Source organism: Myotis lucifugus, unplaced genomic scaffold (assembly GCF_000147115.1).
Source record: "Myotis lucifugus unplaced genomic scaffold, Myoluc2.0 scaffold_231, whole genome shotgun sequence".
NCBI lineage: Eukaryota > Metazoa > Chordata > Mammalia > Chiroptera > Vespertilionidae > Myotis > Myotis lucifugus.
Window position 1 is genome coordinate 495837 of NW_005871279.1, and position 25975 is coordinate 521811.

The 25975-nt window shown below is 39.4% G+C and overlaps 1 protein-coding gene across 1 annotated transcript in view; it reads left to right on the plus strand.

Moving 5' to 3' along the window:
* The window catches only part of ARL6 (ADP ribosylation factor like GTPase 6), a 50001-nt gene extending 24538 nt beyond the window's left edge, over positions 1-25463 (plus strand). The window contains exons 4-6 of the mRNA XM_023762087.1: positions 13966-14095; positions 17611-17666; positions 24966-25463. Coding sequence (XP_023617855.1) covers positions 13966-14095; positions 17611-17666; positions 24966-24991 — 212 coding nt within the window. The 3' untranslated portion in view covers positions 24992-25463. The remainder of the gene's footprint in view (positions 1-13965; positions 14096-17610; positions 17667-24965) is intronic.
* The last annotated feature ends 512 nt before the right edge of the window (positions 25464-25975 follow it).

Sequence of the window (25975 nt, forward strand, 5' to 3'; positions counted from 1 at the left end):
AGAGGAGGGAAAAAAAAGAAGAAAAAAAAAAAGTAAGAGAGAAAAGAGAATGAAGTATAAAAGGGGAAGAGACTATTTATATGAGGAGAAAACTCCTATAGGTCCGCCACTAATACCAACAAATTACAGGAACAGATTCCTGGAGATGAATACAAACTACAAACAACCAATAATATCAAGCGACGCAAGGGGAAACAGAAACACAGAAATAACCAGGGGAGGGGGGAGGGAGAGGGAGGGGCAGGAAAATAAAAAGACTAAGCAGTCTAACCTCACAAACAATCCTAAAAAAAAAAACCCCAATATACTCGTCAATCAAGCAAACAACAATAAGACAATAGAGAGAGAAAAGAAGAAGAAGAGAAAAAAAAAATTGGATAGTGAAGGAAGATAAGGGAAAGGTGTATAAGGATTTAGAACAGGGGATTGGACGTAGGATATATAAGCAGGGTTAAATTTTGACAGGGGGTAAAAAGAATAGGGAAAATAAAAAGCTGGAGTAGGGTAAGAGAAACAGGACAGCAAAAGGGAAAAAGTGGGGAAGATTGTTTAGCACAGAGGCAAATTGAGGTAGAGAAAAATGTTGCTAAAGGAACGATGAAAATAGAATGGAGAACATTAGTCCCAAAATAAAATAAAGACAAAATAAAATGACACTTTAAAGAGTGGTAAAATGGTAGCGGTAATAATACTAGTTAAAAATAAAAAAAAAATAAAAATAAAAATGTGGTAGCTGAAAGGGCAAAATCAGGTGATGGAGAAAAAGAAAAAAGAAAAAAAGGAAAAAAATGTTTTCTTAGTTAAAAGGAGAAAAAGTAATTTAAAAAAATAAAAATAAAAATGTGCAGTAATGCAGGTGCTTCAGATCTTCTACTCTTATTGGCACGCCCAGAATTCAGGAGAATGTTGAATTTCCCTCTGTTACACTGTTCCTCCGTGGTGTAAGCCACAGTCCTGCTTTTAAAGCCGGCCGTAAAATCCCCTTATTGCCTTATCTGTATTTACAGAAGAGTCAGTTTGTGGCTCTGCCTCTGGGTGGCAGTGTGTCTGGATTGACCTCCGAGGTTAAAAGTTCTCTCTGTCCAGAAGCTCTCTATTGTACCTGAACCAGCTCCGCCCAGAGTTGGTTTCCCAGGCGCCACTCCCAGCTCTGTTTCCCAGGCTCCCCAAAAACAATCTTCTCCTACAAGCTCTGCTAGTGACCCCAACTGGGCAATCACATGCACTGGGCCAACAATCAAACTCACAGAAGTAAGAGGAAGTGTGCAAACAAGAGCCTGGGAAGCTGTTCGAACTCACAGGGTTCCACCCTCCAGAACTGCGCGGGGTGTCTGCACGGAGTGTCTGCACGCGCTCAAGCCCCTGGCGACAAGTAGCCGGCTATCAGGGAAACTCTGAGGCCGCCCTTTTGCATCCAGTCCAACTATGGGCTCATTTATAGTGTTACCTTCTGGCAGCAGCCCTGCGGGAGCCCTCCCCACTTGCGGGTCACGCTGGCCTCTATGGGCGCGGATTTTGGGGGGGGGTAGATTTCCCCCTGCGCCCGCGCGCGCGTTCCTTGCTCCAACCTGAACTGCAAACCGCACCTTTGGGGTAAGTCTAACCTTTCCGTGGAGGGGTGCAGGTCCCCTCTGGGCTCTTACAGTCGCGTTGCTTGCGAGTCGTTGCCTCCGGGTTAGTAGCCGCCGGGTTAGTAGCCGATCTCTGGATGCCGGTAACAGCTCCCTAAGATGGCGCGGTCTCGCCGCTGCGCTGGCGCCCAGGGGGAAGTTTCAGCCTCAATCTCTAACCATCCGCATTTTTTAGGAGTTCTCTGTCTTTCCTGGCTGCAGACTGTCTCTCAGCTGAACCTCCCCAGCTTGATCGGGCTGATTGTTACCCGTTTCAGCTGCTCGCCCCTATCTGTTCCGGGACAAAGCACCAACACGTCCGTCTAAGCCTCCGCCATTTTTCCCAAGAATTATATTTTTGATATTTATTTTATATATTTAAATGCCATTTAACAAAGAAAAATCGACCAAAAAAATGAGTTTGTGTGTCACCTCTGACACGCGTGTCATAGGTTCACCTATGAACTAGAGGCCAGGTGCATGAAATTCATGCACAGGTAGGGTCCCTAGGCCTGGCCGGCAATCAGGGCTAATCAGGGCCTTCCTTCTGGCTGCCAGCCGGGGCCTTCCTTCATTCCGCGCCGCCCCCTGGTGGTCAGCGCACATCATAGCAAGCAATCGATCTCCCGGTCTCCCTGTCAAACTCCCGTGGGGACACTTTGCATGTTAGCCTTTTATATATATAGATTATTGTATTTCCATACAAACAACTGTAAACCTACTTTTGTCCCACCCTGTGTAGGGTTGGGGACTATGAGGACTGTCATTGTTATTTACTAAAATGGGATTATATTTTATACACTTTTCTGCATCTTTCCATTCTCAAGTAACACTAATAATGGAAATCTTTTCAAATCAGATTGCATATATTACATCAAATTATTTTTTTAATGGTGTCTAATATGCCATTTTATGAGTGAATCACAGTTTATTTACCTCTTGATGGATATTCTTTTTATTCCCACACTACAATGTTCTAGTATGTATTGTGGAACTCAACATTTCTAGCCTTACTCATGCCTGGAAAAAAAAATTTTTTTAATCTTTATTGTTGAAAGTATTAGATATGTCCCTCATTTTCCCCCATTGATCTCTTCAAGCCTTCCCTGCCACCTGCCCCAGGCCTTCACCACCCTATTGTCTGTGTCCATGGGTTATGCATATATGCATACAAGTTCTCTTTTTTTAAATATATTTTTATTGATTTCAGAGAGGAAGGGAAAGGGAGAGAGAGATAGAAACATCGATGATGAGAGAGAATCACTGATCGGCTGCCTCCTGCACGCCTCCCACTGGGGACTAAGCCCACAACCCGGACATGAACCCTGACCAGGAATCAAACTTTGACCTCCTGGTTCATAGGTCAACACTCAACCACTGAGCCATGCCACCTGGGCTGCATACAAGTTCTTTGGTTGATCTCTTCCCACCTACCCACCCCCCTCCCTTCCCTCTGAGATTCCACAAGAAAAAAAAATTTTTAAGTGGTCTTTGTGCTAGGACTTTTAGAAAAGCATGGTTGTTTAAAGGAAGTATGGATATGTTTAGAAATGAATCAGAAATAGTGTGGTGTGCCTTCTAACAATTCTTGCTGTTTAACCCCAATACCTTTGGTATTTTTATCACACAATCTCAAGCTTATTCAGATATTTTTTAGGGAAATTATCCAGCCTTACTCTTTATGTGACTTTTTCACTTAAAAAAAATTATTGGTCTTTTATATGGGTTGGGAATACATTTCTTTTAATCTTTATTATTGAGAGTATTACAGATGTTCGTCTTTTTTCCCCCTCACCACTCCCTTCCACCCAGTTCCCAACCCGCCCCCGACCTTCACTGCCCTACTGTTTGCGTCCATAAGTAAAGCATAAATGCATATGTTCTTTGGTTAATTTCTTACCACCTCCCGCCTTCCCTCTGAGATTCGTTAGTCTGTTCCATGCTTCCATGCCTCTGGTTCTATTTTATTAATTAGTTTATTCTGTTCATTAGATTCCTTGTTCGTTTAGTTTGGTTTTTAGATTCAATTGTTGTTGATAGATACATATTTATTGCCATTTTATTGTTCATATTTTTTATCTTTTTCTTCTTCTTCTTAAAAAATACCCTTCAACATTTCATGTAATACTGGTTTGGTGGTGATGAACTCCTTTAGCTTTTTCTTGTCTGTGAAGCTCTTAATCTGGCCTTCAAGTCTAAATAACTTTGCTGAGTAGAATAATCTTGGTTGTAGGTCTTTGCTATTTATCACTTTGAATATTTCTTGCCCCTCCCTTCTGGCCTGCAAAGTTTCTTTTGAGAAATCAGCTGACAGTCATATGGGCACTCCCCTATAGGTTACTAACTGTTTTTCTCTTGCTGCTTTTAAGACTCTGTGTATTTAACCTTTGGCATTTTAATTATGATGTGTCTTGGTCTGAACATCTTTGGGTTCCTCTTGTTTGGGACTCTCTGCACTTCCTGACTTGTAAGGCTATTTTTTTCACCAGGTAGGGGAAGTTTTCTGTCACTGTTTCTTCAAATAGGTGTTCAATATCTTATTCTCTCGCTTCTCCTTCTGGCACCCCCATGATGTGAATGTTGGTACACTTGAAGTTGTCCCAAAGGCTCCTTACATTATCTTCATATTTTGGATTTATTTTCTTTTTGGTCTTCTGCCTGTGCCCTGCCTGGGGGCTCCCAGCACAACCTATAGAGTGATCTGCAGATGGCTGCTACTTATGTTTGACTTGAAGGTGCCCAGGAATGATGAAGCTGTGAAGCAAGGCAGGCTGGTGCTAGTGCCATGTTTTGGGCCTCTTATTGAGAGATATGGGGTATGCTGGCGCCAGCTGCTACATGTTTGAGAGATTTTAGGAAAATCTAAAGCCTGAGCCAGAACAGGACATTCCTTCTTTTCCATGGATGCTTTGAGGATTTTTTTCTTTGTCACTAATTTTTGACAGCTTCATTACCAAGTGCCTTGGAGAGGGCCTCTTTGGATTGAGGTAACTAGGTGTTCTGTTTGCTTCTTGGATTTGAGGATCTAGTTCTTTCCATAGATTTGGGAAGTTCTCATCCACTATTTGTTTTAATAGACTATTCCATGCTCTCTCTCTCTCTCTTCCTCCTCTGCTTTCCTATGATTCTAATGTTAATTTTTTTTATGGAATCAGAGAGGTCTCGTAGGGCTATTTTGTATTTCTTTATTCTCAGGTCTCTCTCTTCTTCCCTCTGCATCATTTCTTGATTCCTATCTTCAATATCACTAGTTCTTTTCTCTAACTGGTTGGTTCTGTTTTCTATGCTCATTAGCTCACTCTTAATTTCTTTAATTTCTTGCTTCATTTCCAGGATTTCTGCTATATTCTTGTTTTAATTCAATTTCTTTGAAGAAATACTCATTTTGTTCATTGATTTGTTTTCTGAGTGAGCTGAATTGCTTGTCAGTATTTTCTCACATCTCATTGAGTATTTTCAGAACCGCAATCTTGAAATCTGTCATTCAACTCACATAATTCCATGTGTTCCAGCCTGTTTTCTGGGGAATTTTCATTTTCTTTCTGGTCATTGTTGTTGTGGGGGTGGTGGTTCATGGCCTTCACTGTTCTCTTTTGTTTTCCCATTTATCTCTGAGGAGGCCTTTCTACTCTGTTCCAGTAAATGGCGCTGAATTGTAAGATTTTTATCCTCTGTGGCCTCACAGTTTTGAGCCTCTGTAGCTTCCTTAGGGCTGTACCACCTTTGCTGCTTGGGGGTGAGGTTTGTTTTTCTTTCACAGTAATGATGACCCCTGACCTCCACAGGTCCAGCCCAAGCACCCCTTCTGGGGTTCAGTCACAGAGGGAAACTGTGTTTCTGCTGCAACAGCTCTTGGCCTACAGATAATATGCTCCTGAAGCCAATTCCAAGGGCAACAAGAAGTGAGATTTGGGAGTGTAATCAGTGCCAGGGCTCTGCTATTTATTTTATTTGTCTGAAAGCCCACAGCCAGTCCCAGCTGTAGGGAGCAACTCTGTAGGGAGGGTGTCTGCTGACTCGCAGCTCACGCATGCTCAAATCCCATTCACAGTGCACCCCCACGGTTCAGACACTCTCTCACTGTTTGTGTGGTGACCACACAATGCCGCCACTCCAGTGGCTACTCCAACAGCCAGCCACTTGCCAGGTTAACTCTGTTTGTCTGACTGGCTGAGGAAAGTGCCCATAACTGCTGCTGCCAGTTCCCAGCTGTGCTGCAGACACGCTGCTGCTGCTGCTATGCTGTAGCCGTGTTCGGCTTCTCTCCCTTCTCATCTCCCTGCTTATTCCAAGGAGCCCACCTTAATTGTTCCAGTGTGCAGGTCTCCCCAGCATGCATCCATGTTGAGCAGGGACTTCTTTGTTGAATTATAGGTAGTTATTTTGTTAAAATGTTAGAGGGAAAGGAAGACGTGCCCTTACGCCGCCATTCCTCTGATGTCAGTCATCTGTTTTCTTGACTGGTGATTTCTCTCGTTGGAATATGTGATTCCACTCTTAGCTAGTAGGTTTTGTGCTGGAAAAAAATCCAATGATAATCTAATGGAATTTTCTTTATTGGTTACCATCTTCTTTTCCTGGCTGAATTCAGCCTTGAGAATTCTTTCTTTGTCATTAATTTTTGACAGTTTTAATATCATGTGCCTTTTTTGGATTAAGATAATAAGGTGTTTGTTATTGTCTTGGATTCAAGGATCCAGTTATTTTCATAGGATTGGGAAGTTCTCATCAACTATTTGTTTGAATAGGCTGTTTCCTTTCCCTGCTCTTCTTCTGGTTTACCCATTATTCTTATACTAGAGGCCCGGTGCACTAATTTGTGCACAGGTGGGGTCCCTCGGCCAGGACGGTGATTGGTACTGATCGGGGCCACAGGAAGTTGGCCTGCACGGGGAGGGACCATTGGGGCCAGCCGGCTGGGGGGGGAAGGGCTGCAGGAGGTTGGCCAGCAGCCCTGATCAGGGTCATCAGGGCCAGCCGGCCAGGGGGAAGGACCGCGGGAAGTTGACCGGCCAAGGGGAGGGGCTGCGGGAGGTTGCCAGCTGGGGGGAGAGGCCACGGGAGGTTGGCTGTGGAAGTGCACTGACCACCAAGGGATAGCTCCTGCGTTGAGTGTCTGCCCCCTAGTGGTCAGTGCGCATCATAGCGACCAGTCATTCAGTTGTTTGGTCGTTCAGTCACTTAAGCTTTTATATATATAGACTAGAGGCCAGGTGCATGAAATTCGTGCAAGGGTAGGCCCTCGCAGTCCTGGCCGCCTTGGCTGCCTCTCAGCCCTTGCAGTCCCAGCTGCCTCGCGCCCCCCTCCCCCCCTGGTTGTTCTGGAAGGTCATCTAGACCAGTGGTTCTCAACCTTCCTAATGCCTCATATTGTGGTGACCCCCAATTTCATTGTTACAAATTGAACATAATTAAAGCATAGTGATTAGTCACAAAAACAATATGCAATTATATATGTGTTTTTCGATGGTCTTAGACGACCCCTGTGAAAGGGTCGTTTGACCCCCAAAGGGGTCGCGACCCACAGATTGAGGACCGCTGGTCTAGACAGTCATTCCGCTGTTCAGTCATTTGGTCAATTTGCATATCACACTTTTATTATAGATTGCTCTTTCTAATGTAATCAGATCATTCTCTTAGAGTGCTTTTTTTTACCTCTCGATTCTCTTCTTCCACTAAGTTATTTTTAGATTTATATATTCTATGTCACTAATTCTTTCTTTCATCTAGTCTCTCCTAAGCTCACTAGTTTATCCTTCATTTCATTTAGTGAGTTCTTCAGCTCCAGAATTTCTGTTTGATGCTTTTTTATAGTTGTTCATTGATTTTTTTTTTTATCATAGTTCATTCAATTGCCTTTCTGAGTTTTCTTGTATCTTGTTGAGATTTTTGAGAACTGAAATCTTCAATTTTCTGTCATTTAAATTACATTCTTCTCATGTCTTTAAGTCTATTTTCTGGAAATTTTTCTTTCTGAATCCCCTTGTTATCTTGGTTACTCAGTGTGCTTGATGACTTACTTCTCTGCATGGGCACCCCTGAGGAATGAAAACTGTTTTGTGTTCTGTGTTTTTTAACCCCCACCTGGGAATATGTTTTTATTGATTTAAGAGAGAGAGAAGAAGGAAGAGAGAAAAAAAAATCATGTGAGAGAAACGTTGATTGGTTGCCTCCCACAGCCTTAGGTATATGTCCTGATTGGGAATCAAACCAGCAACCCTTTGGTGCACAGGATTACACTCCAACCAACCCAACCAACAAGCCAGGGCAAAAACTGCTTTTTGAAAAACTTTAGATTCTCACAGCCAATTGGCCTGGAGGCCAATCCCTTCCAGTGTTACTTACAACAATCAAGGCTTAACTACAACAAGACTGTGCACAAAGACCACAAGGGGGAGCACCAAGAGTGTCCTCCTCAGGTAATTGGGGAGGCTGAACCACTGGGCCCCAGAGGACACTTAGCACAGAAAACCACTTTATCAACACAAGGAAGCATAAAAAATGCGGAGACAAAGAAACAGGTCACAAATGACAGAAATGGAGGAAAGCAAACTGCTGGATATAGAGTTCAAAACCACACTTTTTAGGTTTTTCAAGAATTTTCTAGAAACCGCCGATAAATGTAGTGAGATCCTCAAGAAATCTAGTGAGACCCTCGATGTTGTGATAAAGGACCAACTAGAAATTAAGCATACACTGACTGAAATAAAGAATATTATACAGACTCCCAACAACAGACCAGAGGATCGCAAGAATCAAGTCAAAGATTTGAAATATGAAGAAGCAAAAAACACCCAACCGGAAAAGCAAAATGAAAAAAGAATCCAAAAATACGAAGATAGTGTAAGGAGCCTCTGGGACAGCTTCAAGCGTACCAACATCCGAATTATAGGGGTGCCAGAAGAAGAGAGAGAGCAAGATATTGAAAACCTATTTGAAGAAATAATGACAGAAAACTTCCCCTACCTGGTCAAAGAAATAGACTTCCAAGTCCAGGAAGGGCAGAGAACCCCAAACAAAAGGAATCCAAAGAGGACCACACCAAGACACATCATAATTAAAATGCCAAGAGCAAAAGACAAGGAGAGACTCTTAAAAGCAGCAAGAGAAAGAAAGTTAGTTACCTACAAGGGAGTACCCATACGACTGTCAGCTGATTTCTCAACAGAAACTTTGCAGGCCAGAAGGGAGTGGCAAGAAATATTCAAAGTGATGAATACCAAGAACCTGCAACCAAGATTACTTTATCCAGCAAAGCTATCATTCAGAATAGAAGGTCAGATAAAGAGCTTCACAGATAAGGAAAAGCTAAAGGAGTTCATCACCACCAAACCAGTATTATATGAAATGCTGAAAGTATCCTTTAAGAAGAGGAAGAAGAAGAAAAAGGGAAAGATACAAATTATGAACAACAAATACACGTCTATCAACAAGTGAATCTAAAAATCAAGTGAATAAATAATCTGATGAACAGAAAAAAAAAAAAGAAAAACTTTAGACTTCAACTTAGAAGCCCAGTGCATGAAATTCGTGCACTGGGGGGTGGGGTCCCTCAGCCCAGCCTGCGCCTTCTCGCAGTCCGGGACCCCTCACTCCTTACTACTCGCCTGCTTGCTGCTCCTTACCACTCAGCTCGCTGCTCCTTAGCACTGCTGCGGAACTGGGAGGGGCTCCTGCCACCACCGCTGTGCTTACCAGCCATGAGCCCAGCTTCTGGCTGAGCTGCACTCCCGCTGTGGAGTGCACTGACCACCAGGGGGAAGCTCCTGCCTTAAGCCTGCCCCCTGGTAGTCAGCGCACATCTTAGCAACCGGTCGTTCTAGTCGTTCCACCATAATGGTTGCTTAGGCTTTTTTTATATAGATGTTAAGCAGGTTGATAAGTAGAGGTATTTCCTTTGTTTTCCAGAATGTGGTACTGAAGCGCAAGTTTTCTCTTACCTGCACTGCTGGGGCTCCTGGGATCTCTGTGGGTGTCACCTCCACTGGTGGAAAGGCTGCATATTCCCTTTACCACCTGGTCAACTCAGTCTCGAGGCTGCACTCCTGTGTATAGCAAGTGGCGGGGTTTGAACCTTCTTTGTATTCCTGGCACTGCCTTCCTGTAGCCAGAAGCCCCCAGCTGCCTCTGTCAGGCTATTCTGCAATGGGTGAGGGATGGGTGGGCGGGATGAAGCGGTTCTTGCCTGTGCTTCTGCTCTTCCTCCCGAGTTTAGACCCATGTCTACAGACTACTTAGGCTGGAATGGTTTTTTTTTACCCAGCTCTTTCGACATTTCCCTAGTTGAGGATTAAAGTGCCAGGTGGGACACGGGTTTAGGGTGGGCCAATTCCTGCGCATGCAGAATCCTTTGTTCAGTGCCAGCTGGCTTCAAGCACAGTGATTTTTTTTGTACTGTTTCTCTGACCCTGGGCTCAGCCTCGGTGTGTGCCAGCCACCCAGGTCTGATTGCTGTCTCTGCCCTCGAGTCCGGTCTGCCCACTGGGGGCTGCACCCCAGCCCTTCACTGCTATCATGCCCGCTGGGGTCCCATTACTTCTGTCTCTGTCCTTCTCCCTACCATTCTGTCTCCACTGTTTGCTAAATTAAGTCCACCTTCAGCTGTCTCAGTGCACAATTCTCAGACATGTTTGTGTTTTAAACAGAGAATCCTTGGTTGAATTATAGCTGTCCCACTTCAGTGGGAAAGAACTGGAGATCCTCTCATGCCAACATGATGCTGACTTTACCAGTTTTGGTTTTTTATTTTTTTTATGTCCTCACCTGATTTTGTATCAGAGATATAGAGGCTTCATAAAATGAGTTGAAGAGTATATACTTCTTTTTCTCTTTATTTTTTATTTTTGGATTTGTGTAGAATTGCTCTTATTTCTTCCTTAAATGCCAGATAGAATATAGCAATGATATACCAACATCAGTATTTGGTGTGTGTGTTGAAGGAGTGAGGGGCGTGAATTATGAATTCAAGTGCTTGAATGATATAAGACCATTAAAGTTATATTTATTCTCCGGTCACTTTTGGTAATTTGTGACCAAATTTATTAATGTACTATCTAAGTTGTCAGATTTATTGGCATAACATTGTTTATAACATCCTCTCCTTATCCTTTTAATGTCTACAAGATCCATTTGATATATCTTCTTTCATTCCTGGTATTAGTAATTTATGTTTCCTCCCTCTCTTCTTGCTCAATCTTTTTAAAAGTTTATTGGTTTTATTAATTTTCTAAGAACTTCTGGCATTTTAAATTTCCTTTTTTGTCATTATTCTCTCCTCTTGATTTATTATGAACTGTGTCTACTCCCTTGTATTTCATTGTCTCTTTTTCAGATGGAAGTGGAAAACATCGATTTTATCCCTTTTCTAATATAAGCATTTGAAGCAATACATATTCTCTGAGGATTTAGCTACATGTCACAAATTTCAATAACTTTTTTTTATTATCTAGGTCAAAGTATTTTCTAACTTACCTTGTGAATTCTTCTTTGACCCTTGGAATCTTTAGTAGTATATTATTTAATTTCCCAAATAATTGGGAAATTTGTATGTATCTTTTGTTACAGATTTTTAATTTAATTCCACTTGATCAAACAACGTTCTATATGATTTCACCCTTCAAAATACGTGGCCCAGTGTATATGGTCTAACTTGGTTTGTGTTTCATCTATGATTGTGGATTTCTTTGTATTTCCCTTTAATACTGTCATATTTTGCTTTATGTGTTTAGAACAGTGATGGCGAACCTATGACACGCGTGCCAGAGGTGACACGCGAACTCATTTTTTTGGTTGATTTTTCTTTGTTAAATGGCATTTAAATATATAAAATAAATATCAAAAATATAAATCTTTGTTTTACTATGGTTGCAAATATCAAAAAATTTCTATATGTGACACGGCACCAGAGTTAAGTTAGGGTTTTTCAAAATGCTGACACGCCGAGCTCAAAAGGTTCGCCATCACTGGTTTAGAAGCTTGTTTATTAGATACAAACACACTTAAAATTTTTTGTCTTCTTGATTAATTGACCATTTTATAATTTTACTGCCTTTCTTTTTCTTTGATGATACCCTTCATCTTTTAAAGCTACTTTGTCTGATAGTAGTATAGCCATGCCAGCTTTCTTTCACTTACACGTAAGCATGTTTCCTTCCATCCTTTCACTTTCAGGTAATGTGTTCAAATTGTGTTTCTTATAAACATCATGTAGCTATCTTTCTTTTTCTTTTTATCTATTCTGACATTCTCTGTTCCAAAATACGTTCCAGCTGGACTAATAGAAATGTAAAAATTACACTATTACAGCAGCAGAAGAAACTATGGGAGATTTTTAAAAATAATTTTGGGGCAACAGAGGGTCTTTCTAACTATAACACAAAATCCAGAATCCTACACACACACAAAAGGAAAGAAGGGAGGAAGGAGAGAGAGAGAGAGAGAGAGAGAGAGAGGGGGGATATGAATATGAATGACTATGACTCCATAAAAAGTTTTGAATTGCAAAATGGGCCATAAGCAGTCAAAGGCAAATGACAGACAAGAAAAACTATTTGTATTTCATGTCATAGCTACAAGACTTACTTCCTTACTACTTAAACCTTTTCTACAAATCAATAAGAAAATAAAGACAATAGAAAAATGGGGACATGATATGCCAAACTTGTTCATAAAAAAGGAATTATAAACATTTTGAATATATAGATTCTTGACTTTTCTCAGAACAATGTAAGTAAACACATTCTCATAGTACTTTTTACCTATCACTGAAAACACTCGTATACAATGTTGTTTAAGTGTGAATTGATACCATTTTTAAGGGAAGGCAGTTCTGTAGATAATAGCTATCTGTCAGAATAGCAATTTATATATCCTTTGACCCAGTAATTCCATTTCTCAAATTTATCTAGTAGACATACTGGCCCATTTACAAAATGTTCTGCAGTTTTTTCATCACAGCATTGTTTATAGTTGTAAAATTGGCAACAACATAAATATATGTCAGTTGAATCCAGTTAGATAAATTATGATATATAGCACTAAAAGAGAATATTCCACAATAGTTAAAATAATGAAGAAACTGCTCTATATGTACTGATAATGAATAGTCTCCAAGATACGAAATGAAGTGAAAAGCAAAACGTATAAAAAGTGAGAATAGTCTGCTACTATTTGTATAAATAATCTATATATATAAAAGCCCAGCAACTGGAACGGCGGAATGACCAGAGTGACCAGAACAACTGGTGGCTATGATGTGCACTGTGGCAGCCAACCAGCCTGATCTGGGCCCCAATGCCCCCCATCCCCACCAACCTGGCCCCCAATAGGTCCCCAACACCCCGATCAGGGGCGGGGTTAGCCAGCCAACCACCTGCGGCCCCTCCCCCACACCGGCCCGGTCCTATGGGCCCCCATCAGGGTGGGCTGGCCGGGCCCCACCCGTGCACGAATTTGTGCACCAGGCCTCTAGTTCTATATAATAAAAGCCTAATAAGCAAATCGACTGAATGGTGGAACAACTGGTCGCTATGACATGCACTGACCACCAGGGGGCAGACACTCAATGCAGGAGCTGCCTGCAGGCCCTAGGCCAGCCAGGGCGGGTGCCAGCAGGGGCCCCCCAATTGCCCCACTGGTCACCCCACAGATCGGCCCTGATCACCAGCCAGGCCTAGGGACCCTACCCATGCACAAATTTCATGCACCGGGCCTCTAGTCATATATAATAACTATTTACAAACATATAAAATATTTCTAAAAAGACTCCATATAATGGATGCTATGGGTTGCCTCTTCTAGGGAGGACAAGTGAATGGCCTGGGACAAAGGTGAGAGGGAGATCCTTTTACTGCACAGCATTTTGTGTCTTCTGAGTTTTGAACTACTTAAATGAATTATCTATTCAAAACAGGGAGAAATGTTTCATACACTGTAACAAGTAAAAATATCTTCTTAAAATATTTAGCTTATTACTTATAATACTGTGACTAAAAACTAAAATTTGGATGCAGTTCATCTTCCTCCTACTTCCAGTTTTCCTTCTTTGTGTTGACCGAAAAACAAAATAAACTAGTTGACCGTTTTGTAGGTGCAGCTCAGTAACTGCTTAATGAGCCCCCAGATCCACTTCTCTTGTCTTTGTTTTAAAACTCCAACCAGAAGGCTTGGAAGAAGTATTTTTTAAATTCTCATATCACTCAAATATGCCTGACAGTTTATGTCTTTAAAAGTTTATGTATGTGTGGTATAGAAAGAAGTGATTGGAAAACAATTTTAGTGACTTTCAATTTTAATGAATTAGGGGGAAATGATCATAAGGCTGGAAGTCTGATGAAAGTCTTATTTTCTATTTCAGATATTAAGCACCGCCGAATACCAATCTTATTCTTTGCAAACAAAATGGACCTTAGAGATGCAGTGACATCTGTAAAAGTGTCTCAGTTGCTGTGTTTAGAGAACATCAAAGATAAGCCATGGCACATTTGGTAAAGTTGTAGATTTATTTTTCATTTTATCATTTTGAAAAAATCTCCAACCTTCAGTGTTTCTTTTCCAAACTCATTTTATAAGTGATCTAACTTGGTAGGATGTAAGCTAAGGATTTTGTTTTATAGAATGTGGCGTTGCAGGTATTTATGAACCTATTACTATTAAAACCTTTCAAATCTTTTTGGGGATAGAAAAATATAAATAACTCTTTAAAAGAATAAACAGCCTAGTCACTCACCAACTTCAGCCATGCTGATTTCTTCTATACACTGAATTAGCCAGCTACAATCCCATCTCAAGGCATTTCCACTTGTTACTCCCTTTGTCTAAATCATTCTACAAAATAATGTAATTGGCTGGCTGCTGCAGTCCCTTCAGGAGAGGGACCTCCCCTCATAATTGTCTAAAATATCACTGCCTTACCCTGCCTCGCTTTTTCCTTATTGATTTGCTTTTTCTGTTGTCACGTGACCTCTTTTTCTTGTTTTTTGTTTTATAGTCTGTCTTCTTACACTAGTGCATTAGCACCATGAGACTGGGGTTTTATTTTCACTCTGCAACCCCTGTAATAATAGTACATGGTACTTAGTAGGTTCACAATAAATATTGTTTATATGAATAAATATAAATGGAAATACTAACTTTATTTGAACATACTAATAAGGTTGAAATCATAAATAGTATCTGAACTTATTTTACATTGTTTGTTAGATAGTATTTTTTTTTAGTGCCTGCTACTATCTGTCATTAAGCTCCCTCTATCCACCACCTACCTCCCCACCACTGCAAGATTCCCTTCTCCCTTTTTATAAGATAGTATCTATGGAAAAGGCTGCACACAGAGGCGGAGGAATCCACTGCCTTTAGAAGAAGAAACAGAATATGAAGTGAAGAGTTAATAGAGCTCCTAGAAGAACGTGAAGAGCTAACCTTGGTGCTGAAAGAGTAATAGTATAGAAGAGAGCTGAGAAAACCCTTGAAACTCCTCAGTATTCACGATCTCTACCCAGGAGTGAAACACTGCATATCTCAGTTAAACCCTCCTTACTCCGGAATCAGAAGAAAAGTTAGTGTGTCCTAAATGCTTCTTCACTTGGAATTTGAGGTTCTGTGGTATTTTGTTGATAAAGAGAGGAGGGATTTGGGGGTAGAGAAATATCGTAAGAGGTAACCTTTGCTTTTCTCTATATCATTTAGGTAAATCATATCTAAATTGATAATATCTAAAGTAGAATAAATTTTCATTTTTCCATTGTATTAAGTATTGTGAGTGCTTTGATAGAAAGCATAACGTTCAAAAACATGGGTGTAATTAGTAAAAGATGCAGTCCTTTTATTTTTGAAGTAGAAGTTAATTTTGCAAGTGGAAAAATCTCTACTTAAAATAATTAGTCCTTGAAATTTAAAAAATTTATTCAGTTGTGACATCTAAATATTTTTCAGTGAGATACAAATATCCTGATGCTATAAAGATGTGGAATATTATATTTCCAGTTGCTGTGTTTTCTGTATAATTTATAGGAGAATGCCAACTATAATTTTGACTTCTTAATTCAAACTGGACATTTCACTAAGTTTTAATTACTGCTTCATTTGTTTTAAGTGTTCTTATGTTTTTGCAATATTCTTTAAACGATGTATAAAATTGAAAATACATTTATCCTTCTTTTACAATTTTAGAGATAAAGGTAATGTACAGTGATGTAGAGATAAAATATTGCATCTCACCTTCGGTACAAGTAAATTTACTGGCAATAAAAGTTTATAGAGATGTATAGTCAACTCTGATTTTCAGGATCTGATTGCAGTATTGTTCTTCCTGTGTATTCTTTGACTCAGTCCCTGCTGTGATATGTGTATAGTTTTGCTTATTTACTACCTTGTAAGAGAGACAGATAATAAAAGAGGTAAATAAATGTATAAAATGTCAGCTGGGAAAGGTGAGAAAAATAAAGTAGGACAATAAGATAAAAATGATAAGAGATACTCCCTCTCTGGAATCTAATTGAAGTCAGGGAGCAGTTCACACAGGTGTGGAGGAATAGCTTTCCAGGTGGACAGCCAGCAAGTGGCTCTTGGATGAGGATGTACCTGGTGTATTTCAGGAATAGCAAGAAGTCCAAGCTGACTGAAGCAAGAGATCTAGGGCCTTGCTGGGCGTGGTGAAGACTTTGCTTTTATTTAGTTACAGGTCTTATCATTTATTTGAAAAGAAAGTAAAATTCAAACCATTGGAAATTAGTAGGAAAAAATGCAGGGTTTTAGTAAGGTAGTGACTCCTCCACCAAAAGGGAAGGATTTCCTCATTGTTACTTATTTGATACTGTAGTCTTACTTGGGACTATAGATGTGTGATAAAATCAATACATTGATCTTTTTTTATATAAATATTTTAGTTACTGATGTTTTGCTGTTGATATGGGTAATCCACAGTTTGCTTTGAATAATTTTGTATCATGCTGTTTGTTTCTGTCTTCCTACTTTAAAATATGTCATATTCTTAATCTAATAAGTAATTCCTTAGAAGAAATTTCTGATTTGATTAGAATCAAATTAACTCCTTTAGGTTATTTAGTACATTTTAAAATCATGCTTCAGCACACTAAAAGAAACCCTAATTCAGAAAATCTAATTTATATACTAATTGCTATTATATGATTACATTTTGAAAGGAAATAACTACTAGATCAGTAAAATGTTATGAGAAACTATCAGTCTGTGTCTTGGAAAAAATTGATACTCAAAAAATCCTTTGTATTTTATAACTTAGTTTATAATTTAATTATAATTATTTATAAAATATCACAATAAGGATTTAAGTTCATTCTAAGACCGTGAAAAGACCCCTGTTTTATATACATATCTCAAATATTTAATTTCCTTAATAACCATATGAAGTCAATTATAATATCTCCCCATTTTACAGATGCTAAAACTGAAGACAGCAGAATTAAATAACCTATTTAGGTTCCTGAAACCAATAAGTAAAAAACTTATTGAAATCTACTGGGATTTTTTTTTTATTTCTACCAGTTTACCAAAGTTATAATTACAGGTTTATACTCTATAGATATAAAACTCCATTTCAAAAAAAGTCACTGCATCCTGTGGCTAAATTACAACCTAAGTCAAGCATTTCTAATAAATAACTGCTCTTGAGTCATTGGGGCTGGGCAAGATAAGAAGGGGGACTCTATAAAACTTTTCCATCACTGGAAAAATTACTCAAAGTAATGTCAGTCTGAGTACTGTTTCTAAAATAACTTTTTATTGATACACTTTTCCAAATGTCATAAAAATTATGTCAATATAAGTTATGGATAATTTTCTTGCTCCAAGATGCTCAGACTTTTGTTTTTTTATATACATTCAGTTTCATTGCTTAACCAGTTTTGCTCAGATATGTGTTACTAGAATATATTGATTTGCCACATGGAAAAATTGCAATTATTTATTTTTATAGTTCTACAATGTAATGAAATAGATATGTTTCTTGTGGATTTTATTTCAGTGCTAGTGATGCCATAAAAGGAGAAGGATTGCAAGAAGGTGTAGACTGGCTTCAAGGTACATCACAAAATACTGTCCATCTTCAGCCTGTATTTCCTTTCCATTGACATTTTTCTTTCCTTTTATAACATTTTATTTTTATTATATCACTGCCTTTTTCTCCTCTTGTTTCCATTTATTTCTGCTATCAGAAAATACACTACAGTAAGTATCCAATACCTTGCTCCATTTACTTCTGTTACATTTTTCTAAAGGATTTATTTAAAGTGTTTGCTTTTTACAGTCAATATAGTGACAACTGTAGAAATATTTTTAATTTATAGCAATAAATTTCTAAGAGATCTGATAATGGAAGCACATTTGAAGTTTGGGACAAATGTTAGCCTTACTGTCAATAATTAAAATAAGTCTGCATGGCATATATTTAAAGAATGCCCTACTCCATAAATATCTTAATCCTATATAATAAAACCCTAATATGCAAATCGACTGGACAGCTGAATGACTGGTCGCTATGATGCACACTGACCACCAGGGGGCAGACGCTCGATGCAGGAGCTGCCCCCTGGTGGTAAGTGCACTCCCACAGGGGGAATGCCACTCAGACAGAAGCCAGGCTCATGGCTGAAAAGCGCAGTGGTGGTGGCGGGAGCCTCTCCTGCCTCCACGGCAACTCTAAGGAGCAGCGAGCCAAGTGGTAAGGAGCAGCGAGCGGGCAGGGCGGTAAGGAGCGAGGGGTCCTGGACTTCGAGAGGGCACAGGCAGGGCTGAGGGGGACCTCCCCCGCACAAATTTCGTGCACCGGGCCTCTAGTTTATATATAACATTTACGCAACTTTTAACACTCATATTGAGAATTGTAAATACTGGTATTCTATTGATTTGTATATAGCAGCTGTATTTGTTATTCATCAAAAATAGCTATCATATGTTGGTACAAGCTTACTATATCGGGAATAAATTAAGATATATTATTTTAAGGCAGGGGAGGGGTGATAGAAATCAACCAAAGGACTTGTATGCATGCATATTAGCATAACCAATGGACACAGACACTGGGGTGGTGAGGGCTTGCCTCAGGGGATGAGAGTGGCAGGGGGGAGGGAAGCTCAATCCGGGAAAAAAGAGACATGTAATACTTTAAACAATAAAAAAATAAATAAAAAGATACAGTATTTTTCCTAAGTTTACATTGTCTACTAATTACAGGAATCGCTGGAAGCACAGTAGCCCACAAAGAGCAGTAAAAATGAATGGAACCGAGTTCTTTAGGTTTCAGGACACTGAGAGTCAGGCCAAGAAATTTTTGCTTATGAGCAGAACAACTAAGGGTCATTCCTATTAGGCATCTCCCTGCTCTTAATAAGGGTGAACAACAATATATTATAAATTCAGGTTTTAGTCTTGGCTATCAACTCTTTCTACACTAACCTTTTTTTAAATTCTCACTTGAGGGTATGTTTTTATTGTTTTAGAGAGACAGGAAGGGAAAGAGAGAGAGAGAAACATCGATGTGAGAGAGAAACATTGATTAGTTGCCTCCCATACACACCCCGGCTGGGGATTGAACCCACAACCTAGGTATGTGCCTTGACCAGGAATGGAACCTGCAACCTTTTGGTGCATGGAACAGTGCTCCAACCAACTGAGCCACCAGGCTAGGGCTAAACTAACATTTTGATTACAGTTATGTGTGATTCTTTTTCCTCTTCTGCATGTCATGTTGGATCTTTGAACCAAATATTAAGTTTATGTCTGGACAAGCTTACTATATCAGGGAATAAATTAAGATATATTTAGCTGCTTACCCATACAATGACATAATATTTCTTTGGTTCAAAGTACTAAGTGTACATCTGATAAATATTTTTCATGTGTTAGTAAAACATGGTATTTTAATTAACTGCACAGACTATTATCGGTTTTTCTCATTTGTAGCCATCATGACAGTTACCATTAAAGTGCAAAGAACACCCTGGCCAGTGTGGCTCAGTTGGTTGGAGCATCATCCTGTACACCAAAAAGTTGCCAGTTTGATTCCCAGTCAGGGCACATACCCAGGTTTTGGGTTCAATCCCATGTTGGGATGCATGTGGGAGGTAACCAATCGATCTCTCTCTCTCTCTCTCTCTCTCTCCCTCCCTCCCTCCCTCCCTCCCGCCTCCCTCCTTCTCTCTCTCTCTCTCTTTTTCCCCCCTCCTTTCCTCCTTCCCTTCCTCTCTAAAAAAAAAAAAAATCAATAAAAAAGAAATAAACTAAGAAAGTTAAAACATTAAAAAATAAACTGCAAAGAACATTCTAGTCATAATTTTATAATTAAGTGAAACTTAATTGAGAACCTCTAGTGATTCTAAAATAACTACTAGAATTTTTCTGTGAACACACCAAGTTAGTTTTTTGGATTGTGGTAAAGAATTAGTAAAAGTTAAGGAACTGATTCCCACATAAACATAGGTTGCAGAGGAACATTCCAGAAAAGACACCAAAAGCATATTTTCAGCCTTGATTCTTATTTACAAGTGCTTATTATTGCTCACAGTGAAGATATAGCATGGATCAAACTCAACTATTGTTCATAAAGTAATTCAAAGCACAGTAACCACTAAAAATAGGTTGATATAGTCATCTGAATTTTACATCACAGCCCTCCACTCTATCATAGTTCTCTCTTCCCTTTATTTTTATTTTTATTTTTATTTTTTATTTTGTAACTGAGGCCACTAGGTGTCAGTAACAATCCAACATCACTGTGCCACTTGCCAACTCTGGTCTTGTCACCTGATTTTTGTGTCTGACTTTCCTGATTCGTTATCTTTGCATCTTACTTCCCAAGTCTTTGTAAGGAGAGTATGTTGTTGAAATACTTTTGTGCCCTTGTGTTGCCATATATTTTTTATGTAACTGTTACAACAGTTTTCTGCAAGGTTAGCTAGTTGTCCCAATTTTATGTAGGCATCATGGAATAGTAGTTAAAAAGCAGTTGGGCCCTGACCGGTTTGGCTCAGTGGATAGAGCGTCGGCCTGCGGACTGAAAGGTCCCAGGTTCGATTCTGGCCAAGGGCATGTACCTCGGTTGCGGGCACATCCCCAGTAGGGAGTGTGCAGGAGGCAGCTGATTGATGTTTCTCTCTCATCGATGTTTCTCTCTCATCGATGTTTCTCTCTCATCGATGTTTCTAGCTCTCTATCCCTCTCCCTTCCTCTCTGTAAAAAATCAATAAAATATATTTAATAAAAAAAAAGCAGTTGGGCTTTTGAGTGTAGAGATTCATTCCACTACTTATTATTAACTAACATCTCTTTTGAAGATAGTTGTCTTCATCTGTAAAATTGAAAAAATAAATGTAAAAATTGTGGTACAGATTTAATGAAACACTGTATGTGTTAAAATCACTGCCATTAGAAAACACTCAGTAAATGTTAAATGTACCCTTTTACCTAAATGCTCTATTTAATAACGAAGGAAACTTTGTACGTAGATTAAAAAGTATGTTGGTTTGGTTTTGAATAGATCTTTTGTTCATATTTCTTATGTAATAGCAAATAGTTTGCAATTTGATGCTCCTATCTCTCTGGATTCAAAAAAAGGCAAAAACCTATTTTATAAAATAGCTAACAGCATACAAGAGATTTGTCTGTGCCTTTAACTAACTTATTAGCCAAAAGTTTTTATGCAAATCTATCTGTGAAAGATATTCTGAGTTTATCTCTTCATTTTGCTTCCAAAATTCTAAAATTTCCTAGCATTATAAACAAGAAGGCCCTTGGACCAATTTCTTTCCTTTTTCTTTCTTTTTTTGTTTTGTTTTGAAAATTGACTTTCTATTTATTTTGTTGTTGTTTTGTTTTGTTTTTAATTCTTTATTGTTGAAAATATTACATATGTCTTCTTTTCCCCCATTGACCTCTCCCAGCCCGCTCCTGCCTCCAAGCACAGACCCTCACCCCCCTACTGTCTGTGTCCATGGAATATGCTCATATGCATGCATACAGGCTGAAATTTTGGAGATAGAATATTAAATGAAACATTTTGTGCCATGATTCTATTCTTTTTCGGAAGGATTCACAATGATTTGCTCTGTATTGCAGCCCAAAGACAAGAATCCCTGAGTAGACTATGAAGTATTTTTAAAAACCAACAGAGAATATATAGAAACTATTGCAGAGATATAAGTTGTTTTCTAGCTCTGAAACTTTGAAGTGAGATATTTATAAAAAGAAATTCTCCCGTGTGACTAAAGAAACTTACTCATTTTATTACTTTACTAGAGGCCCAGTGCACAAAATTCGTGCACTGGGGGGGGGGGAGGGTGGTGTCCCTCAGCCCAGCCTGCACCCTCTCAATCTGGGATCCCTCTCACAATCTGGGACTGCTGGCTCCTAACCACTGGCCTGCCCACCTGCCTGATTGACTCCAACCGCTTCTGCCTGCCAGCCTGATTGCCCCTAACTGCTCCCCTGCCGGCCAGTCACCCCCAACTGCCCTCCCCTGCCAGCCCGATTGCCCCCAACTGCCCTCCCCTGCCGGCCATCTTGTGACAATGTGGCAGCAGCCATTTTGTGATGATGTAGGGTGGCCATCTTGCAGCGGCCATCTTGTGATGACGTGGGGGCGGTCATCTTGTGACAATATGGGGGCGGCCATATTGTGATGGCGTGAGGGTGTGAGGGCCACCTAGGCTTTTATTAGTATAGATCTGTATGGGAAAGGTTTATGCTTTCAGGTTTTAATAAAACACATAAACTACTCATATGGTGTTTCAGTGACACAACTTTCATCTCCTCCTCAAATGTCACTAACAGTTAAGGGACTTTTGTTTAAAGACATTAACCCACAAGGACAAAAGGAATGGGAATGACAAAAATGGCAACCAAAATAGAACAGAAAACAATTGCACCCAGATTTTGGAAGCTGGATATCTGATGAATGTTGATCCGATCTGATAAATAATGAATGACATAACAGACTTAAAGACCTTTTCTCTTAACAGAGAAAGCTGAATTCTAAGCCAGCACTGAGGAAAGCTGGGAGGCTAATTTACATTGCAGATCCCCACAAAGGCTCGATATTGGTAGAAATTGGAAATTAGAGGGGTAGGGCTGAAAAGAGAACACACAGTCTTACATCCTTATCCCAAAAGAAGGTTGAAGGTTCATTCTCTGCAGAGCATCAAACAGAGTGTCTCTGGACTCTAGAACAGCAAGCACAACTGTGTGTGCTAGTGCTGAACTGAAAATGAGTAACTGAAAGTTTTCATACCAAATATATAACCCTCTTCTACCTTCTGTTTCCCCCAGAAGACACTGGTGGTAGGCAGGAGATACAAAGTCATCTTTGAGGAATCAGGCCAGCCTAAGAGAAAAGAACTAGTGCTATTAACATCAGAGATTCCCAAGGAAATGGCTTAGCTAGATACTCTAGAATGAAGACCACATTTGACAAGTCTAACATGCGTATCACAATTCCAGTTCAGCTTTATAGTGTTCGTTAACACGTATGAGAGGATGGCAAAGGATCACCAGGCATTTGAGGACCAAAACATTATGAATTAAGGGACATAAACAGGAAAAATACGTTAGAGGAAGTAGAATTTATTTAGGGGAACATTTCAAAAACCTAGTAGAGTATGCATTAGCTGGTTTTGCTCAGTGGTTAGAGCGTTGGCCTGTGGACTGGCTGCGGGTCCGATGCCAGTCAAGGACATGTACCTTGGTTGTAGGCTCAATCCAGGCCCCAGTCGGGGTGCATGTGGAAGGCAACCAATCGATGGGTCTCTTTCACATCGATGTGTCTCCAAGTTCCTCCCACTCTCTGAAAAATCAATGGAAAAAATATCCTCAGGTGAGGATTAACAAAACAAAACAAAAAAAAAAACTTGTAGCGTATCAAGAACAAAGAACCTAAAAATGAGTTTTTAGGAAATAATAGAGTAGTAGAAATTGAAACCCCAATTAAAAGAAGATAAAATAGAGGCACTCTCTCAGAAAGTGAGCAAAAAAGAGAAAGAATAGAAAATTGGAAAGAAAAGATAGGAAAGTAAGGGGTCATGTTTAGGAGGCTTAATATCCAAATAATAGGATTTCAGAAAAAGAGAACAGAAAATAGAGGGGATAAAAATCAGCAAACAGTATTTTCAACAACTAAATAGGAGTTTTTAGTTAAAAGTCCTTTTGATGAAAGCTCAATGTAGTGGATGAAAACATCCTCACACCATGGCACATAATAACAGTCAACACTGAAGACAATGGGAGAGTCTACAAACTTCATGAGAAGAAAAGGAGGTTTCTTGAAAGGATAAGGATACAGAATAGCATCAAAGTTTTTCAGTAGCAACCCTTGGAAGCTGTAATATGATTGGGCAGTGCCTGGAACAGTCAAAGAAGAAAGTGGGATTGTGTTCTCAGGCTGTATCAATGTATTCTGACTGTAGGATTAAAACATCTTCAGCCATGCAAAGTCTTAAGAATTTACTTTCTGTACCTTTTACTAAGGTAGCCACTGAGAGGAGTACTCCTCAAAAACAAGGGAGTAAACCAAGGGAAAAAGAGGGGTCCTGAAAGAGGAAATTAAGCACAAGAGGGTGTGGGGGAGGAATCCCCTGGATGAGAGTGGAGATCCTAGAGTGATAGTGAAAGATCTCTTGTGAAAATAACTGGGCAAGCAGAGGAAACTGGTCCAGATTAGAGAGTTTGGGAAGGCTGTAGTGAAATGGATGGACTCTGTACTGTGCTTCATAATAATAAGGATTTAAACTGTAGAGTAATGGGATTGAAGTGGTATTGGGTACATAAAAAAGCAGAGAGGCAGAGCTGGAGATAAGGAACAATTATGAACTCCAGGGAAAACAAAATGTAGTTGAAGACAGGAAAAGTAACCGAGGTATGCTACCTGTCTCAGGTGTGATCAGCACTTACAGACTCATTATATTGATGATGACTACATTTACTTGGTTAGGAGGATGGGAGTATTGAAAGTATTATGTGGGTTGCAGATAGCAGCATAGAGATACTTAAAAACTGAGGCCTCATATTAAATGGAAGAAACTGGTATTTCAACAAGTAATACAAATATTATTTAGAGAGAAAGAGGTAATGACCTAAAAGGGAGTTGGAAGTAGTTGCCTATGAAAGGGATGGAGATGAGGCAAGGGACTGCTAATTTTTATACATCATATAAAACTAGTTAACTGGCTCTATGCATATACAACTGTGACGAAAATAAAAACTATAGTATGATTTGTGCTTTTTAAAAAACAATGTACATAGATTTCTACTGTGTTAAAGATTTGTCTTGGGTTATGTTAAATAGATTATGTCCTATAGAGACCGATAATGTCTTTCTGTTTTTGTTATCAGATCAGATCCAAGCTGTGAAGACATGAAAAGATAGTATTTGGAAACCTCAACAATTGTCAATTCAAGGAATATATCTTAAGGCAAACTGAATACATTAATATTTTTAAAGATGTTGGTGCATCTAAGAATACTTTATAATCTGCTTGCATTTATGGACTCTGAATAAAGTTTATAAGAATATAAGACTTCATGTATGCTAATCTGGCCATTAATTATATGAAAATAAATCCTCAGAAAGGATTCCCAGAATATCAACCTCTTGGTAAAGGTCTACACTTATTTATAATGAGAATATTAAAATCCGTCTCAATATCTCATCGTGAATTATATCTTTAATGTATTTTTTAATTGTCTTCAAAAAAGCTTATAGTATGACTGCAATGGGATTGTGCTTGTGAAAAAGAACTTTAAATATTTATAAGGGACCATGGGTGATAAATGTATATTAGATTTTTACTATATGTCACCATCAATAAAACATAAAATGTAATGTACCAACTAGTGTGCTTTGTTTATGCTGAAATAATGCTGTGTTAATATGGTATTTGATGTTTTACTGTCAAATATTTGTCAACCTGAGACCAAGTTATGCTGAAGTTATTTATCCAGTGAATAAGTATTGGATAGCTCTACACCTGTAGTAGTCTGGCACCATCCTACACAATGGTGATAGAGGTAAATTAAACATATTCCTTATCCTCAGAGAACTTTAATGAGGAAGAATTTTAGAATTTTTTAATATATCCTATCTAATAAAAGAGAAACATGCAAATTGACCATAACCCTGACACCCTTCCCATTGGCTAATCAGGGCAATATGCAAATTAACTGCCAACCAAGATGGCGGCCGGCAGCCACGCAGCTGAAGCGAATAGGAGGCTTGCTTGCTCCAGTGACGGAGGAAGCCAATGTTCCCCGCCTGCTGCTGCCAGCCTCTGAGCTGCACTCTAAGCAACTATGTTGCAATTATAGAAGCTAAACAAGCTCCAGAGACCTGCTTTCAGCCAGCT